Source organism: Haemaphysalis longicornis, unplaced genomic scaffold (assembly GCF_048455015.1).
Source record: "Haemaphysalis longicornis isolate Haplotype H1 unplaced genomic scaffold, Haemaphysalis longicornis Haplotype H1 scaffold_5, whole genome shotgun sequence".
In the NCBI taxonomy this organism is placed as follows: domain Eukaryota; kingdom Metazoa; phylum Arthropoda; class Arachnida; order Ixodida; family Ixodidae; genus Haemaphysalis; species Haemaphysalis longicornis.
The window spans coordinates 81,853,176-81,873,810 of record NW_027526385.1 but is presented as its reverse complement, the minus strand read 5'-3'; the positions used below and the strand labels follow the sequence as shown (position 1 = coordinate 81,873,810).

Below are 20,635 nucleotides of genomic sequence, written 5' to 3'. Positions count from 1 at the left end.
ACTGCCATCACTAACTGATGGAGGCACGCTCTTCCTCACTGAAGTCATTGCTTTCGCTAAGTGCACCACTGTAGAACGCACGTGGTGAGAAAGAGGCCATGCTCCTTAGTGAACAGCATGCACATGAACACTCTGGAACCCAGAAAACCCATGCTGAACGTTGTGCTGCACCCTAGTGGAAAAAGAAGAAAACTTCAACAAAGTTCACTTATCCCTCAAGAGATGGCACGTCATGTATGCAAAGAATGCGGGTGCATGTCAGTGAGAAAGAAAGCGAAATTTAACACCCAAGTCTGGCGTGCCCCGACAGCGGACTGCTACGGCCATGTTGCATTTTCAGGCAGGGCCCAGCAGAAGACCACAAAGGGCTAATGTGTACTGAAAAATTTCATTCTTGTGGTTACTGTCGTGGACTTAAGAGCAATAGTAAGAGTAGGAGATATTCTAAAAAACATCTTTTAGTCTCAGAAGATGGACATTTGAAAGCTTGTTCTGTACTTGGATGCTCTCCACACATCATATTGGACTTCATACAGCAACAGGATGGAAGGAGCATTGTGTGGACTACAGCCATCAAACGGGTTAACCTCATCCATAATGTGTTTTGCTAAGTCGCCCACAACACAGGCCTCAAAAGATAAGCTTTGCAAAATAGTGTAAGCAGTCGTGCTTTCCAGTTTTCTATGGCCTTGACCTGAAACTAGCAATAGCTCCGTGCAGTAAATTGCTCGCTGCCCTCCGTCAATTCCTTGAAAATGAGGCAGGTGTGCCTAGTTGCCACTCTTACAAGTTGCTTTGCGTTAAGTCTAATAGTGCTTTGAATGCTTAAAGGAGCCATGAAGACAAAATACAAGTTGGGTTTATTAAAAAGACGGCTTAGTCCCCATAACTTTTACCCACCTTCCGGCCATTCCGGTCTGCGACTATTTTGCCAGTTTGTGGTGCCACAAAAAAAAAAACGCAAACTGTGCAAAAAAACTTGCACGATATTTATTTCTCGCATTCTGCTTGCAACTCTTTTATCGATATTTGAGTGGCATGTGAAACAGCAGCTTGAAGCGTTCTCGTTTGAAGCGGCATCGCAATCTTCGAACAAATAACGGAGATATGAAAGAAAACGTGTGAAGCAGTCGCGACCCCCTAGCCAATTTCCCGCAACTTTTCCATGACGCCACGGAACCTTGTTTGTGCGATTGTCAGCCGCCTAACTGACCTGTCGCGACGACACATCACTGGACGTCTGTAATGGGGCCTCTAGTTCCATTTAACCGCATCACTTGAATGCTAACGTGCAGTTAACGCACTGAAAATTATGTTTTATTGTTGGCCCGTATGACGTCATTCTTGCTCATAACACGTCACTGTGGCGCAAAATTTGAAAGTTTTTAAATACTTCTTGCTTTTTTTTTCGTTAAAAAACATCTTTTGGGGCTGTAATGGAGCTGAGTGAGATTGTGAATCCTAGTTCTTTCAAATCACACAAAATTGTATTTTCTCTTCATGGCTCCTTTAAGCATGGCTTGCCCTAGTGATACTTGAACTTTTTTTTTGCTGCTTCCCGTCTTCTTTGATGGGACGTGCATGTCTTCTTTGACATTCATTTCCAAACTGCAGACTATTTGGAACTCTGGTGACAAGCTACAAAGATGTGATATTAGCTTCATGGAATCGGCACGACACCCGCGAAGCAATGGTAAAGTATCGCGAGGCGACACCGTAACGCTACTGCATTCAAAGCATGTAGGCAAACTGAAGTGCTTCATGACTTCTCGAGTGTTACTAGGCTTTTGAGCAAATTTTTATGGGAGCTTGCTGTCAGCTGTGCTCATCAAGCATCCGCAGGAACACTTGAACTACGACAGCAGCAGCCAGAAGTGTGCGTTTGCCTGACGCTGTGATCGGGTTCAGCGACAACAGCAGTGCAGAGAGGAGGATGATGGTACGGTGACGACGATAAGAAAGGATACAGGATTTCATCTGCGCACCACATTTTTTTACTATCACTGGGCCGCAGGTGTCTTGGGACCCTATTGCGATTGTGTTCATGTAGTCCATAAACAAAAAGAGCTGACCCACATGCTTTCTCAGCTTAGAATAGGCTACCCACCTTCATTTTATTATACTTTTATCAGCTTGAGTAACTGTTTCCACAACAGCCCACAGGAAGCACTGCCCACAACGTGCCACTGCACCAACACTATCAGGAAATTGGCCTAGGGTGATGATAGAATTTCGTATCAACAGACGGCCAGGAGTAACATTCCCACTGATATGACAAAAAATTAAAGCCGTTCCACTCAATGCGAAAGCTGGCGGAAGTGCAGAGCAGCGATTCGCCATAATGGGCTGTAGCGCCGTTACCTGCTCACTGCTACCCACCCAATGCAATTCAAATTTCCCGCCTTTGCAGTGCTCACGTGCTCCCTGCCTGAAACTGCACCAGCGGAAATTTTGTTTCTTTTTGTGCTTGCTTTTCCTCCCACATGTGCCGGCATTGTACTGCCACTTTTTTTCGATTACTGTCGTAAAAACCAACCCAACGAGCGTTCCTAACTAAATGAATGCGGGCACTGCCGGTTAATTACGTATATTTTGCCTCAAATGTACCTGCAGTTTTCTTGCCGCTAAACAACGGGGAGATGTATGACAAGCGCCAGTGTTTCACGAGTTTCGAACGATTATGACTATAAACCGCTCGGCTTTCGAAGCCTCTCGGTTATGCCGCGACGACGGAACACCGTGTGCTCTACTTGGGTCCAGCGAGCGAGCTATGACGACACGGTGAGCCTCTAAAGTGCTCTGCACTTAAAAAGCGATGTCCCTTTTAGACGAGACTTTAAATTGTGAAAAGTGTCCGACCATAGCATTGATGCTGTGAGAACAACAGATGTATAACTAGTAGTATGATTGGAAAAAACCAGTCGTAAAACAGGAAGACATGATCAACTTTCAACCATGTCTTGCATAAAGAGAGCACAGTGGCCGTTTTTATAAGGCATCGGTGTGCCTGTGCAGCTCTAAGACATGCAACTGCTCCAGACCTCTCCAATGCCCCCCTGATCGCACAATCGGTAAATTCCTCAGACATTGTTACAGTTGTACAAGTTACAAATTATAATAAAGCATAGTGCAAAACCTCGGGTCAGCAAAATAACTGGCTTGCCACAACACGCTCAACAAATTGTCAAGCGATGCTGTTCAAACAATACTGCAGTAGCTTAAAGGAACGCTCCACTTTTTAAATTTTTCTTTCAAACATGAAAAGTGTTGTGTCGGGCTTAAACAAAGCTGCTAACTTCTAGTTTCTTCTTTGCTTTACATAGAGATCAGCTGATCTTTGAGACATTAGTGAAACTAGTACCTCCAGATCAGGGTAGTAATGCCGCTGCAAAAGTGTATTAGTGTAATTAAAAGAAAAAAAAGGGGGGGGGAGGGCAAGAAGAAAAGAAAACACCTGCACACCTGTATTTTTCTTTCCCTAAAAGCCCTCACTTACTGTGCTTCTCACTACACTACGAGTAGTACCTCCCTTGACAAAATTTCTGCATTCAACCTTCTTCAATGCAATGCAATACGCATAGATGTGAATGACCACGGAACTTCACCTAGCAATATATGCGCCAGAATCGCTTTCCACACAGCAGAACACAATTCACAGTGACCCGTCAGGAACCTTTTATTCACATAAAACATAATTTAGGAAAGCCGCAATGTGCAGCACACATTCCAACTGCTTGCCCGCCCTGGCATCTCCCAGACAGCAACAATAAATTTTAAAGGGAGAAACATAAAAGCGAGAGGCGCCCAGCAGCTGCCTCCCATTCCAAGGCCTGAAAAACTGAGCTGCAACTCATTCGTCACGATGATGCCAGGACAGAGCAGTCAAGATCTGCCGCCCCTCGTTTTCTAAAAGCCCGTCTTGCTTGGCCGCCGTCGATCACATGTCGGCGTCGTCAAACTGACCCTCGGTCAGTTCGGTCCAGTTGGGCTTCCGGCGCGACGAGAGGGGATGCGTGTGGCAGGGCACGAACACGTTCGGGTTGTACTGGCTTGGCCTAGAATCTGTAAAGGAGGGAACCAACCACCCCATAAAACAGCATGTTTCAATTCACGCCACAAGTTAACCCTTTGAGGGTCGAATTTTTTCGCCAAATGCGTCCCCCCAGGGTCGATTTTTTTTTATTGCTGATTTGAATTCTACAGACGAATCTATATCGAGGAAACATAATCAAACATTTTTTTGGGTGACCGTAAAGTGACAAAAAAATATTAGTAGGACTTGATTGCTGGCTAATTGGTTCATGATGTACGAAAGAATAAGTTTGTGTAGAAGACGAGGACAAAGAGACGCACAGGACGACCGCTCGTCCTGTCCTCTCGTCTCTTCGTCCTCGTCTTCTGCGCAAACTTATTCTTTCGTACAAAAAAATCATTTGTGTTGTTACGTACATGTGGTTTATTATGGCGTTTCAGAAGAAAAATTCTAGATAAAAACGAGAGAGTAACAAGCCGGCAGCTTTTGAGTGAATCGAAATCAGATAGACGTCAGTTTCGTGGGCGCATAAAGCGGGAAGCGCCCGGAGGACGATACCGAAACCAGCCGCTGTGCTCCCACCGGCGAATCTAAAAACCCAATAGACGTTAAAATGGAAATTATTTGGAATAACAGGCATCAAGGTGACCGTGATCTTGACAAAATTCGAAGTTTTTAAGCACCGAAACCCTGCCGTGCTCTGCACTGTGTCGGCGCCATCATGACTGAGGTAGTGCAGAGTTGTAAAAGTGGCAGGTCAGCTGAGATTCGCGTTGGCGCATGCATCTCTCTGTTTTCAGGTCTTCTGAACAAAATCAAGAGGGGACACGTGTCGCTGGCTAATGGCAGTGCTGCTGTGCTTTCTGTATAATTGGAAGCTCAGTTAATTTGAAGTTTTTTGCAGTTCGCGTGGTATTTGTATTAACGTGAGTCGACTGTATGCATCATAATCCAGTGCGTGTCAAGGGGTCTTGAAGGTGAAATACAACTTCGTTGAGCTTGAAAGAACTACCATTTGTTCACTCAAGCAGCCCCATTCCAGCCATGAAAGAGGCTTTTATAACTGAGAAGACGCAAGAATTAAACGACCTAATTTAGCACCACAGTGATGGAATGTGGGCACGAGTGACGTATCACAGGCAAGCATTAAGGGGGGACACCCCTCTTAAAACTATTTCTTTTAATTTTTAAGTAAACTCTGTGAAACTTGTCAGTCTTGCTGCTTTTCCCCCACTGATTTCAAATATGGCATTATTTTTTTAGTTAATCAATTAGGTCCCGAGATAATTAGAGGTAATTAACCATTTTTGGAGGAACAATAGACAAAACTGTGTTGGTAAGAAAACTTTAATCTTTACATTTTCCAACACCATGAACACTGGTGAGTGCAATAAGACAATCAGTTTTTTTATGCGTCGCTTGGAACTAATTTTACAGCTCATTAAACTTCAGTGTTTGAAGTTGGCACTCAAAATGGCTCCTTGCCAGTGTTGCCACCAAGGTTTAATGAGCTGTAAAATTAGTTCCAAGCGACGCATAAAAAAACTGATTGTCTTATTGCACTCACCAGTGTTCATGGTGTTGGAAAATGTAAAGATTAAAGTTTTCTTACCAACACAGTTTTGTCTATTGTTCCTCCAAAAATGGTTAATTACCTCTAATTATCTCGGGACCTAATTGACCAACAAAAAAAATAATGCCATATTTAGAATCAGTGGAGGAAAAGCAACAAGTCTGACAAGTTTCACAGAGTTTACTCAAAAATTAAAGTTTTTTTAAGAGCAGTGTCTCCCCTTAAAAACGTAGTTATTAGTGTGTTAATTAACTGACTGTTAACGTTCAAGTGATAAATTGCATCTACGAACGGTCTAAATGCATATCGATACTTGGTTTATGATACAAAGGTACGCAATTGTACTCCTTCTTTATGATCGACGCGTCTATCATTTGTCGTGTCTAGAACAGTTCCTTCTTTGCGATTTTCAAGTAACCATTTTGGCACAATTGGAAGCTCAGTTTCACGTACGCACAATGCGTACACAGATCTTATCAGAGCTTTTTGGTTGACTAACCGGTTAATGGGGAAATGCATTAGTTTTTTTAACAGAACGCCCTTGGTGCCACTAAGAAATCTTTGCTTTAATACCCGCTCAGTTGTCTTGATCGTGTTGCTTTAACCCTTTGAGGATCACGGCCGTATATGTACGACATCGGCAAACATTTCGAAAATGGTCAATGACGTACATGTATGGCATCGCTTGTCTCTTTAAGAAGCGCGCCTCTTTCGCCAACTTCTCTTGCTTGGCATGGGCTGCCACACTGCGGAAATACGTCAATTTTTTTTTTCTTGCGCCGATGGCTCTTCTTTTCTTTTTTTTTCTTTTTTTTTTGTGTGTGATTTACTTCAGCGGCGCGCTGGGTATCGCTTGCGCATCCGGTAACGAGGGGGTGCGCTGGGTATCTCTTGCGCCAGCCACAGACCAAGGGCACCTGCGAAACTGATGAGGCGCTTATCTCGTTTTTTTTTTGTATTTTATAAGGGTGGTGCGCCACCTATCGCTCGCGCATCCAGCCGCATGCCCGCGCGCAGCGGCTGGTTTCGGTATCGTCTTCCGGGCACTTCCTACTTTTTGCACCCGCGAAACTGATGTCTATCTGATTTCGATTCACTTAAAAGGTGCCGGCTTGTTACTCTCTCGTTTATATTTAGAATTTTTTCTTGTGTTACTCATGAATAAACCACATGTATGTAACAATACAAACAATTTTTTTGTCACTTTATGGTCACCCTTAAAAAAATTACAATAATTTTTTCTCGAAATAGATTCATCCGAAGAATTTAAATCAGCAATAACAAAAATCCACCCTGGGGGGGGGTAGCATTTGACAAAAAAATTCGACCCTCAAAGGGTTAAAAATTTGTCCCCAGCTCAAGCAACAACAATGTGCAGCCTTCCCTATTCCTTCATGCAGTTTCTGAATCACCTGTCTAGGTCGACTGAACTGTTTGGACACGTAACGTAGCGTCCCGTTTAGACACGGTGTCACCGCCTTTCAGACTTCAGAAAGTTTAGTGCCAAATTAAAATTATTTCCACCTGCTTGTTTAGAAATGCCTCATGGTTGCTCCGGTATATAAAATGCTGGCTTTCATACCAGCTAGAGGACATGTACTCCACAAAAATCGGTTGACAAAAATCGGATGCGGTCAGCAGACGATCAGAGGCGTGCACAGTAATGCTTTACCCTTTAAAAATGCCTATTAACTCTTTCACAAAAGCAAGTGCATGATTATGATAATGTTTGTTTGTTTTCTGGCGCAAGGGCAACGAAGGCCAAAGAGCGCCAACACAATGGTTGTGTCCTTTCTGGTGTAAAATTTTAAGTAAAATAGAAATGTGATAAACTACTGCGGGGGAGTGTATAGAGCCCCTTATTTAAAAAACAAACTCTGGAGTGAGCCAGATGGTTATGACGCTCAATCAAAGCTACCCCCACTGAGGGGCTTTGCTAACATGTGTGGTATGAGATGCCTTTTAAAAATCCAATGTCTCCAAGGTAAGCAAAGAGACGTTTACTTGGAATGAAGGGTTTATCGCCTAAAAACAATGGTGGGTAAAGTGGAATCATGTGAGTGTACAGTTCCCGGAAATGCTTCTTTCTCGCACTGTGGAAGTGCGGACATTCAATGAGAGCATGCATTACAGACAGACGATGTCCACAACTGTTGCATCGTGGCAGTGGGGCTCCATTTAAAAGATGGGAATGAGTGGCATATGTATGACCTACACGTAGACTGCTCATGTACACTTCTGTTCTGTGATGTTTTTCTGTGTAGTAGCTGCCAATTTGGGGTTTTATAGTGTGGAGTTTGTTTTCTGCCTGTGTGTCCCAGTGTTGCTGGCAGCGTTTTCGTAGCGACTTACGAATGAGCGGTTTTATGTCAAGATAGCACAGCTGAGGAACATCAATTTCACAGCGCAGTGCTGCTGCGGCGGCGCTCTGGTCAGCGAGCTCATTGCCAGGAATTCCGCAGTGTCCGAGCACCCAGCACACTATTATGATCCGTTTTAAAGCATACGCTGACATGATTTCTTTAATGACCTTGTTCAATATCGCATTTCTACTTTTTTGCCAGAGCGTAATGCTGTTACAACAAAAGAAGTCTGTGAATATAATGGATTGTTGTGTTTTTGTTTGTGTTATGTGTTCCACAGTTATTAAAATAGCATGTGCCTCTGCCGTAAATATACTCGTGTTCCTGTTTAGCGTTCTTGTGCTGGAAAAGTGGGGACCATGTGCCGCACATGCAACTGCAGTGGAAGACTTTGAGGCATCCGTATAAAAAGCAGTGTATGGGTACTTTGTATTGTAAGTGTAGAAAGTGTCGCAGAATGAGTTCCTTTGGTGCGTGTCTTTTGTCAATTTCTTTGAAAGACACGTCACAGATGACAGGGAGCAGATTCCAAGGTGCAATAAACTCAGTGATGTTTGTTTGGTAGGTGTCGGTCAGGGTAACACCAAGGTCCTCTGCCTCTGCTCGCACTCGGAGAGAAAAGGCAGAGGGAGTGAAGGACAGCTCAAAAACAACCTTTCAGAAGTGTTTTAAACAATAGTATAGAACGGGTGATTCCTCATCGACGTTGCTCTCACGTAGTACAAAAGTGCCATGTATGTGCGTTGGTGCTCTAAGCACCACTGGTCGGTCTCAACATACAAGCTTTCTATAGGGCTTGTCTGGAAAGCCCCAGACGCAAGGCGGAGCCCTAAATGCAACACTGGGTCGAGCATTTTTAAAGCTGTTTTCGAAGCAGAACCATACACCACACTGCCGTAGTCTATGCGCGATCGCACTAAACTATTGAAAAGACGGAGCAAGCATGTCTTACCTGCACCATATGATTGGTTGGATAGTGTTTTATATTGTTCATGGTTTTAGTGCACTTAATTTTGAGTTGTTTAATGTGGGGGATAAATGTGAGCCTTTTGTCCAGCAGAATACCCAGAAACTTGTGTTCATTTTCGATGGGATTCACTACATTATTAATACGGACTTCAAGGTCAGGCTGGACTCCACGCTGCCGAGAAAACAGTACACATGTGCTCTTTTCAGGATTAATCTTAAAACCATTTTCATCTGCCCACTTTTCAAGTTTATTAGCACTAAGTTGTAACTGCCACTCGCAGATTGACGGATTACAAGACTTATAGCTGATTTGAATATCATCAACGTAGACTGAGTAGAAAATTGTGGGTGGCAGTGCCTTTTAGAGTGAGTTCATTTTGACAATGAAAAGTGTACAACTCAGTACTCCACCCTGCAGGACCCCGTTTTCTTGAGTGTGTATTCTAGAAAGTGATGCTCCCACCCTTTCTGCGAAAAGTTCGCTCAGACAGATAGCTTTCTATAGTGTTCAGAATATTTCCAGATACACCGAAAGCTTTGAGGTCACGCAGGATGCCACAGCGCCATGCAGTACCGTACGCCTTCTCCAAGTCAAAGAAAATAGACATACAGTGCTGCCTGTGGACAAAAGCATTTTCAACATACGATTCCAAGGCCACAAGCTGGTGGGTTGTAGATATTCCCGAACGGAAACCTGCCTGGCAGCTATCTAGAATACCGTGATATTCTAAAAAGTACATGAGCCTTCTATTGACCATCTTCTCGAACAGTTTACTTAAACATCTGGTAAGTGCTATTGGCCGATTGCTAGAAGGAGAAGAGGCCTCTTTCCCTTGTTTAAGTAATGGTACCACAATTGCCTCTTTCCAAGCCCATGGAAGATGTCCTGCACTCCATATCTTGTTAAACAAATAAAGGAGTGTTTCAAGGGTGTCTGCGTGGAGGTGTTGAATCATTGTGTATATGTGGTTTGGTCTGCACCTGGTGCCGATGTCTCACAAGTCGCCAAGGCAACCTTAAGCTCGTGGATGGAAAATGGACAGTTACTTGTAAGAGTCTTGTGACGATTTCTCGATGTCCCTAATGGATTTACGTTCAGCAGATGTTTTGTACCTGATAAATCTGTCTGTGTAATGTGAAGAACTTGACATAAGTTCAAAGTGTTTGGCTAGTGTGTTTGCCTGGTCTTCTAATGTGTTGTCAGTGGTGCTAACAAGGGGTAAGGTTGTTTTGTGCCCTTTGAACTTTCTTATTTGGTTCCACACCTTGCTTGTCAGTGTAAGACTTAATAGAACCCACAAAAGTTCTCTAGCTGTTGGTTTTGGCTTCGCGGCGAATACGCCTTCCAACTGCCTTGGCACGCTTGAAAGCAATTAGATTCTGTGCCGTTGGGTACCTTCGGAAGTTTCCCTAGGCCTTGTTTTGCACTTTGCGTGCGTTTCAACACTCCTCATTCCACCAGGGCCCTCTGGGATCTTGAGGAGTACCGGAGGTTTGAGGGATTGAACTCTTGGCACCCTCTATAATGTGGGCGGTGACAATTCTAGGAGCTTCATCGATATGTAAGTGTTTTATGAATGTGTAGGACAGCTGTGATCTTTGCTTAAGAGCCACCCAGTCTGCACGGGTTTCTTTAAGCCTTTTACGGCAAATAGAACTGTCAGAGAGTATATAGACACTTAAGAGTGACAGGAAAGTGGTCACTTCCATAAGGGTTGGAGTCCACATTCCACTCGAACAAAGGGAAGAGGATGGATGAACCTATTACTAAGTCGATGTGTGAGTAGGTGTTGTGTGTTGTGCTGTAGTATGTTGGTTTCTTTTTATTAAATATACACGCACCAGATGAGAGTAAGAATCTTTCAATGAAACGGCCCCGGCCATCTTCGCGTTCAGATCCCCGCACTTTGCTGTGGGCATTAAAGTCGCCCACCAGCAGGAATGGATCCGGTAGCTGGTTAATTAAGTATTCAAATTCTGGACTGCAAAGGCAAAAGTCAGGGGGAATATATATTGAAGCTATCGTTATTAACCTGTCGGTGATTATTACACGTACAGCAACCACTTCGAGGGTTGTGGTCAAAGGGGCGAATTGACAGGGAATAGAATGTTGTATAACTATAGCTACACCACCAGAGGAGTGAGAACAGTCGTTCCTATCTTTCCTAAACACAGAATAGCGCTTCAGAAATTTTGTTTGTTTCGATTGTAAATGCGTTTCCTGAAGACATAAGATGGTTGATTGGTTTTTATGAAGAATTTCGTATATGTCATCCAAGTTTTTCATTAAGCCCCTGCAGTTCCATTGTGTAATGCATTGTACTACCATACGTGTTTAAAGAGAGAGTGCAGCGTGTATCTGCATGTTGCAGACGGGTGGTGTTATCTATGTTACTGAGCCTGCATTAGGGTCAGTTATGCGCGGAGCTGGTTTTTTCCTATGACTGATGTTGCCACGCTGCTCGTTTTGCTGAACAGCTGACCGAGCTGGCATGGGTGTTACGTCCATCTCTTCATCCGACGCAAAGGAGTAAATGCAGGATCTCCCTCCTTTTGCCGTGGACCTCGAGGAGTTGCACTCGTGTTTGCCGCACGGGCCAATGGCGGCTGTAGCGGTGTTGTGCGTGTAGACGTGGACGCAAGGCTCCCCACCTCGCTGCCTACTGTGCCCAAGGGCGACAGCGCAGCAGGAGCGGAAGGCAAGCCGTCTCCACCTACAGTGTTCGTTGCCACCGCAGCCGCAGTGGAATCCACAGGCTGTGGTACAACATTTTGGGCAGCAGAAGCCAGCCCAGTGGGGGGCGGGGGTGGGACCAGGTCAGCGTTGCAGCAGTGGGTCGCCACCGAAACCTGACGCCGCCCCACCCCCCGGTGAGCAGCGTCAGCATAACTTCCTGAAAGCATCGAATGTCTTTTCCGAGCTTCTGGGTAAGACAGGTTGTGGGTCACTTTGAGGTTTATGATTTCTTTCTCATTTTTGAATTTTTTGCAAGAACGGGAATATGCGGGGTGGGATCCTTGACAGTTAGCACAGTGAAATTGCGTTGCATTACACTGATCTGTCCGGTGGTCATGCTTCGAGCATTTTGCACATGTGTTTTGCCCTCGACAGTTGTTGCTACCGTGCCCGTACCTTTGACACTTGAAGCAACGTCGCGGGTTTGGAATGTACGCCCTTATCTGACAGTGGAAAAACCCGGCTTTGACAGATTCGGGGAGCGTACTACGATCGAAAGTCAAGATGATATGTTTGGTTTTGATCTCATTTCCATCGCGCCTCATTGTGATACGTCTAACACCAGTCACTCCTTGCTCACGTAAGCCCTCAAGAATATCTGCCTCAGTTTCATGTATGAGTTTAGTTTCCGGGAGCACACCTTGGCAGCTGTTGAGGGTTCGGTGAGGTGTTACCGTGATCTGTAAGTCACCTATGCTTGTTTGTTTTAGAAGGTTAGCAGATTGTTCCCTCAGTTCTGACCTCAAAAAGCATGTCACCAGATGCAAGTTTCTTTGCTTCATAGTTTTTTCCAACTATACCTTCAATGAACTTGGCGATCAGGAACACAGATTTCTAAGTTATTGGGGTGGCTTTGTCAGCAGTCTGCATGACTAGGAAGCGAGGAAAGTTGTCAGGGTTATTGAAGACGAGGTTCGGTAGGGGTTTAAAGGTTGCTTCGGTGCGGGCCCTTTTCGGGGCCCGATCATTTGGCAGAAGGGGTTTAGATAATACCATGCGCCACAGTATAAAGCAGGGGACGGGGGTACTTTCTTCTTTGACTTTACCCTGATGGTCAAAGAGGTCCCGGAGCTCCCTGTCTGGTAAACGGACAGGGAGCCGATCCGCCGGAGTTTGACTTGGACTCCGACGGCCACCGTTTGAGGTTTCTACCCTTCACCTTAGAACTCATTACCACAGTCGGTTACAGCGTGAGTACGGGGGCTCGGGGTCCACGGTGTCGCCAACACCGTCACCAAGATTACTCAAGGTGCCCCGTTCGGGGCAAAAGCAAATGCAAAATAATGCTAATAATATTCGTAGTGAGACAAGAAAAGGTCAATAACCCTTTAACTGCCACTACTGAGATAACTCGTGAAACCACCCACGCGCACCCCCTGCTACTCCCGAGTATGCTCGTGTTCTTTTTTTACTCACTCCCTGCCACTCCCCCGAGACAACTCGTGCGAAAAAAAAAAAAAAAAAAAATAGCGTTCATGTCCCGCCATCTATGGAGAGGTCACCTAAACACACAGAACTTTTAAATTAAATTTTAGACAACAGATGGAGCACACGCTTTTCCACCAGCGTCGCTTCGTATCGGCAGAGCGCAGCAGCCATGGGGAGTCAGCGCGCCACGTGCGTCCGCGCTTTGACGGACGAAGAAATTCAAGAACTGCTGATGAATTCTGACTCGGATGAAAGTAATAGCGATGAAGGAGCTCAGCTAAGTGCCTCGCCACGCGACGACAGCGAAGAATGCTACCGAACAGTTCCGCACCAAGAAGGTTTTCTAAACGGCTGGACGTCCTACTTAGCAGATCATTTTGTTAATTATTGTGGTAATTACATGTAATTAGTGAGCCTTTCTTATTTGAATAGGATAATCCTGAATAAATATCTTCACATGTCCTGTGGAGTACCATGGTGCATTACTAGCCCAAAATTTCCACTGAACCAACATGAAAAAATACCCGGCAGGGGGTGAAGAGCAGTCAGAAAAAAGCTCGGCAGTGAAAGGGTTAATACAATAAGTTTTTTTAGGAAAAAACTTTCAAAAGCAAACAGTCATAAAATTACCAAGCATTACAGTCGACAAGTGTGTTGCTTGCCCGGTGGCTTTCACTGCACAAGGCACTTGCCGATTGCCACGGATGGCAGACTACATGACTGGTGTATCGACAAACTATCATCTCAGCAGTGTAACGTTCTCTTACATGTGTCATATCAGCCTGTTAAAGCGAAATACTTGTTGTCACAGGCTTTACGCTTTGTCACAAGTGAAAAAGTGCTTGTGTTCCAAAAAACTACACTTTACACTAACTAGACTATAAATACGGCATACCGGAGTCGGACGTGTCAACAATTTCGCTCTCCCAGTCTTCGGGCGGGGCGTCGTCATCTTTGGTGTCCACGGTTACTCCTTCTGTGTAGATTGCTTCAAGCTCCGCGTCCAGGTCTGCAATTGCATTAAAAAAAAAAAGCACAGAGGTAATTTTTTAATCCTACCATTACCCGTTGAGACCTTCAGCTAATCAAACAACAAAATTAGTTCAAAACTTTTGCAATCGGCAAAACCTGATCTTTCCTGGCAGGTGTCCTGATGATGGAAGCTTCAAGCGAGAAAAACGGCACTGGTTCATTCCCAAAGACAGCAACGGGTCGATCGGTGCAAAATTCGAACTGCTGATATGCCTGGAGCACATCTTAGACTTCTATCTCTTGCACTCAGAAGGGTATTGCACTGGTAACGAATGGTATTGCACTGTAAGCTTACACTACAATCAAGTCAAGCTTCCCAGGTTGATAGATGCATTTCTCAGAAGTGCGGGATCAAGGTTGAACAACAACACTACAAACACACTGATGACACAACAAAAGGCCAGCAGTTGGGCCTGAAGTGCGACATTTCTCGTATTGCCTGAGAAACATAGGGGGGAGATGTCGGGTCTGGGTCACCTTAACCAAAATGACACTCAACATCTGCCAAGTTGTACAATGCAGGTCAGACTCCCACTTCCATCCGATTTCTCCAATATCACAGAATCGTTTCTTACTGGGCAATTGCATGGAGGGCCTCAAGTTACATCTGATTGTATCCCTTAAATGGTGATGCACAGTGAATACGATTGTATTTTGTTTTTGTGGTCCCTTTAATGCAAGCAGATAAGTTGCGTGGCAGCAGTGAAAGAACTAACAAGATTTGAACACTTTTAACTAGATTTGAACACTTTTTTCTCTTCGCCAACAGCTATCCTGACTCACAGGTCATTAAAAACGGCCCTCCAAGAATAAGACGCACCAAAAAATTCCTTAGTCACATCAATCAAAATCTCACACACACACGTTGCAAAACACGCTTGCCGCACAGCAAGACAATGCGCATCACAACTGACAGGAAAGAGTGGGGGGGAAGGGGTTAGGCTTAACAACACTATCAGCATCAGCGAGCTCTTCCACTGAACAGGTGACACCCCCTCCTCCCACAGTTTATCTCCATCCCCTCGGTCAGGCACCTTCATCACAGTCGCCAATTCCAGCGTCGCTGTCGTCTGCTTCCGCACCGTTCAGCTGCCCCTCGCCGGCTTCGGCTTTGACTTCAGTTGGCTCGGCACGTCCGTTCACAGGCTTGTCTACGTCACGACACCCACCGTCTGTCGGCACGACCACTGGTGCTGTGTCGCAATGTTCACTGTTGGACGCAGGGGAGCTGGGGGGCTTCATGTTTCGGGAGCACTGCCCTGCAAGTCACGCGCACAAGAAAAAGGGTCTCAGTAATTGGGCTACTGTGAGGTCAAAGATGGAAGCGCGTTGCTTTTTTAAAGCTGTCTTTAATTTAATAAGCCGCACTTTGTTCCTTTAGCAAAAAGCGGACTATAATACGCTCTATAATATGTATGACTATTATATATAATACGCCACTGGGCTCTGCTTGACAAAATGCATGCGGCCAAAAAGCTCCTTCAGCTGCCAGAGGGAAGTTGAACTGCCACATAGTCACTTGTTGGCACTGATCAGAAATGCTGTCTTATCCCAGTCACTACCGATAACTTCACCACAACAGGTTGTAATTGCACCTTTCTTCCTGGATACAGCACAAGCGTTAAGAGGGCTCAGAAGTGCATCGAGAATTTCGCGACAGCAGAATGCAAGCTTCCTCCTACGAACTCTTATCTAATCCTAATGCCATTTGAAAAGCTCGGTTGGTTCAAATTAAAAGACATTTGCGTACAATGTGAGTGTCTAGACCTAATGAGCTTTGAAGTCTTTAGATGCTTTGCCCCAGGTCTGAGAGAGCAAAAGAATATGAAAGCACAAACTAATTCTTTGGCAAAAGAATTTTTTTAGTGCAATTATTCTTACTCTGTTCAGTGCCGTTGCTAGGCACAGGAGAGAGTTAATTTTTCCACTGAAATTTCAAAGCTCTCTACGAAGAGGTGGGCTAAGGAATGCAATTTCATTTAAAAAATTTCTGGCTTTGCAGTTGGCGAGTTGAAACCATCAAAGGCCATTTTCATTGTTTATTAAGTTGATCATGGAAAAAGGAAGGGAAGCTGTCAATGAATAGAAAGCCCTTACTTACGGACGACTGGCTCTCCCGTAACAAAAGAAACGATGTCAAGGAGTGCATATCTGTCCTACTCTAAAACTTCTATTGGCTGCTAATGTTGTCTTACTTTTCAATAAAACAATGGTCGTACTTTTCAATAAAACATATACACAGAACAAGTTCACACGACTTGACGCCCGTGATAACTGTTAGGAGCTGGCTTACATCACACTTTTGTTCCACAACTAGTCTTCTTGGCCCTATACAAAGCTTCGAGCAATAAGCACCCATCCTAGCAAGGAAATAGTTTCGTAAATGTGAGGCCAGAGATAACTTTAAATTTGGCCACTGCAGTGTTTACTTTGGAACCTCTTTCTGCATATTGGTTCGTATGGCACTAACCAAGATAAAATAAACCTCATTTTAATGCTTCAATATAAAAAAACTAATGTCAGCTTCAGCTAAGGCAAACTGTTGGATCTTTGGCTTAGCTTCCAATACACTGTGTTAGAACGGTGGTTTGGGCTAGTTGGTGGTGCATACTGAAATTCGAAACAGCGCAAAAAGACGGGACAAGGAAACGACGACACAAGGCGCTGACTAACAATATGACTTGCGCCTCTGGCCACGTCTCATATCAGCGTTGCTACCATTTAATCAATGCACGTGTAATGTTTTGTGTGCTATGTTCGATGCACTTCTTTTTATCGTGTTCTTTTTCATGCCTCCTCCTTTTTTTTTTCTGAGTATATTTCGCAACCCGCGCAATAAACCAACCATTTGTTAGTCAGTGCCTTGTGCCGTCGTTTCGTTGTCCCGTCTTTTTGCGCTGTTTCGAATTTCAGCTTCCAATACAACAATGCACCTCAGTGGTCATCACTTAATGGCAACGATGACAGCCAACTGCATTCTGGGACAGCGCAGCTCCATAGGAGTTACAACCAAAATACAGAGCACACTAGAAAGAAGGAAAGAGTGACAACACAAGCACTGCTCTCAATCCAAATTTCAGGGTTGCACTCGTGTTGTTGATTCCTTTATGCAACGACCATCTGTACGTCGCACATTTTCGTCACAAACCGCCAACTTGCAAACTAACACCTTCCAGCCACAGGTACCCAAAACAGTTATTCTATTCGCATTCAATGTGTAACTGATTTCAAAAGTGAAACAGTGCGGAAGCTTCGTCTGAAGAGAAGACAGTCACGCTGCCTCAAGCAATGAGGATGTGGCAGTTTTGTCGTGTCACCAGTGAGCGGGAAGCAAGATTAAGTTGTACGAAATTCGTCTAGCCACACACGAGCACGCCATTTACCAATAACAGGCACAAATACAAGGCGCCCCATAGCAACATATGGCCCTGCAGTAAAACTGACGCGTAATAATCTAACTAAACACACGTAATCTTGGGTCCAGCTGTCCTCACAAAACTTGTTCACACAGCCCTGCACCTGCATCTTTGATTCGCATACCCATCATTTGACTAGTAGCTACTGCACAAGACTGCACACTCCCGCGCTTTCTGTACTGGCATTGTAAATGCTCCTTCTCAAATGCTCCACTCACACTTCTACGCACTGAACTAGCTGTCACCCAAAAAGACCTGTAGCGCCCACACCGGTATACATTTCTAAACACGCGCAAGAACAGCGGCGAACAGCGAGTGATCGATTGATGGCACGACGGCTCGCTGTTGTCAGCCGCGTTGCAGGTGGTTAATACCGTTAATACTGAAATGGGGTCAGACGCTCACGGTACATAAAAGCCGTGCGTTGCGTATCGTCCCTTCGGCACCTGTAAAGGCGTGTCCAACATTACACGACCTCAAAAAAAAAAAAAGACTATATTCGCGGACGCACCACGAACACGCAATCCAAACAAACGCTGCTACGTGTTTTCAAGCATGGTGCACCCGACGACGCGACAGCGTCGCAACAAACGCGCATTTTGTTACGACTGCACTACAAGTGGTAGCAGTAAAGTCCACCTTCATCATCGCCGCAAGGTCCTTTTCTATCGCTTCAGGTGAATGATACGTAGCAAAGTTTGATCAATGTGCGAAACGCTAGCGGGAAAGAAAAATTATGCGACGCCGATGAACCACCGCATGTGCCTGCTCTATGACCAAGTTGCACGTGTTGATGCGCCATGCAACAGTGCTGCAAAAGGATGCAAAGGGCAGCCGTTAAATTCAAAACACCATGCCTGCAGGATACACGGGTACTTCGGCTCCGGGAATTTTTCAGGCCGCGGACCGCGGTTGCGCGAAGACCACCGGCTGCTGGCAATGCACCACGAAGCCCACCGCTCCCGACGCACCGCGACAACTTCGTTGAAACGGCTATGCTTAGACTTGGCTACGACTAACCAGCCGAGAAGCTGCCAACTTCGGTTGTTTCTCCCGTCAACGATGTCGCCAGCACCATGGCAAAAGCGAAGTCAATAAATACTGCTGTCCTTTTCAAACAGCCTCCGATTGCGTTTTGACGGAGGCGACGGAGAGACGGAGACAGGCACGGTTTTGGATGTTTTGTGTACATCGATAGACGGCGCGCCGGTAGGTGTTTTCTGCAGTCTAGTACTCTAGTACTACTCTCTTCTGCTTCAAAGGGAATGGCCGCCAACTGTAGCCGACTGTCTATATCTACCTGAAATAGCGCGTGTTTTCAAACAGGGTAATGGATGACTGAATGAGTATTTAGGGCACTCTCTGTGCTCTCTCGTCCATAGAGTTTCATTAAAAAAAATATCAATGCTCCCGCCTGCTTTAAAGGGTAAAACCGCCAAATGCAGCTGACTGTCTACTCGTATCTTGCGTAGCGCGCGATTTTTTTTCATAGTTAGAAACTGAACGAAGTAATGTTTTAATCAGTGGATTAATTTGAGGTGCTTGAATTTCGGGTGATTGTTTATGGAGTTTGTAGATGACCTACTGTGAGGTTAAAATGCTACTGCTGCGAATGTAGCGTCGGAATAACTAATTAATTACAGAGAACGGCCATCGTCAGTTTCAGTTTCCATTGCTTGGAGCTCGGAGGACGCGTACGACAGAGCTACACCACAACCACGCGTTCTGCATGGCCGTCAAATATTAAAACGCTCCGGTAGCCGGCCGGCCGCGTTGTTTTTACTACTCCTCCGCCAAAGCTGAGATTTTTGGGCAGCCTGAAGGCGTTGGGCCGACCATACCGGTAAATATTTGATGGCCGCTTTCAAGGTGCGGATAACGACTTCTATGTTGCGATGTCAGGCTGTGTTATCAACTCTTTTCCCGTATGGAGAACTTTGGAGAACACGGTGGTTCTACAGCGTTCATTATTCCTTTTACGGCGACAAGCGACGTCGAATGCGTGTTTATTGCAGAACTGCGATGAGCTGGTATATCAAGCATTGCGAAAGCTGTCGCTCCGCTTGAATGCTTGTTACAAGTTCGTATCCAAGTCGGTAAAAATCGTATAAATTCGTATGCAAGTTACCCCTTCAATGCTAGCATGCAGTTAATGCACCGATAACTTCAACTCTAGCATTCTCCTTAACACATTACTCCTGGCAAGAACAAACCCCTCTGTCCATTTATTAGGCTTTATTTGTCACACTCTCACCGCGTATGAAAACGCTGTGAATAAAAGCGCCTTGAGGTTTAGGACCTTCATATTTTAATGGGGAACAGGTTACAATTGCCCCTCAAGAATGTTTTCCCAGAAATGCAAGTAAGCAAAACAGTGAATCTGGCTTTAAAGAACATCAGTGCACCGGTATTTGTAAATATACGTGGTGTTTATGGGGGTATTTAGTACTATAAGACCCTAGGGTCTTCATACTAACTCAGTATTAATTTTTAATAAAATTGGCTCCCCACCAAAGCACTCTTGCTAGCAGTGAAGCCGACTCTAAAGGGTATCAGTGCGTAGCCACTATGGCGCTCCAAAGGGATAGCTGAGGCTTTACGGAGGTGTTAAAGACGACAGTTTTTCTTGGGATACTTAAACGCAGAAATTTTGGTCTGTAAAAAGAGAATTTATTACAAAACCACATATCAGCGCGCAGTGTCTGGGACACGATTCAGCCGGGCGGCCAAAGTGAAACCAAAGCTAAACGTCTAGGTCCGATGGCAATGTTCATACTTGTCAATATCGTTCAACAAGAACAAGACGTTACGCAAATATGTGGCAGGAAATGAATACATAAGTGATATTTGCAGTGTTCCTTTATTAAAAAATTCAAGGGTGATTGGTTTTTGCGGTAGCAAATGAAATACTGCACCAATCGAAGAAAACCGTCGCCTGCTGTTGCCCACGCTACTATTGGCGGTGAGCGCGACCACGGGCGGCGCTGCGAAGCGCGCCTCCGTGACGTCAGCTTAGGGATTCTCGCATTTGTCGTCTGCTTCAGTCGGGCTCGCTCTCCGTGCTGTTTCGTCGCGCTCGGTTCA

General features: G+C 45.1%; 1 protein-coding gene across 1 annotated transcript; it reads right to left on the bottom strand.

The window, feature by feature from the left end:
- Positions 1-3,651: 3,651 nt before the first annotated feature.
- LOC144138521 (uncharacterized) lies at positions 3,652-18,728 on the bottom strand. The gene is made up of 4 exons (XM_077670850.1): positions 18,572-18,728; positions 15,170-15,394; positions 13,999-14,112; positions 3,652-4,062 (listed from the first exon to the last, which is right to left on the bottom strand). Exons 1-4 carry the CDS (start codon positions 18,627-18,629, stop codon positions 3,938-3,940), a joined length of 522 nt encoding a protein of 173 aa, XP_077526976.1. The 5' UTR covers positions 18,630-18,728; the 3' UTR covers positions 3,652-3,937.
- Positions 18,729-20,635: the final 1,907 nt, after the last annotated feature.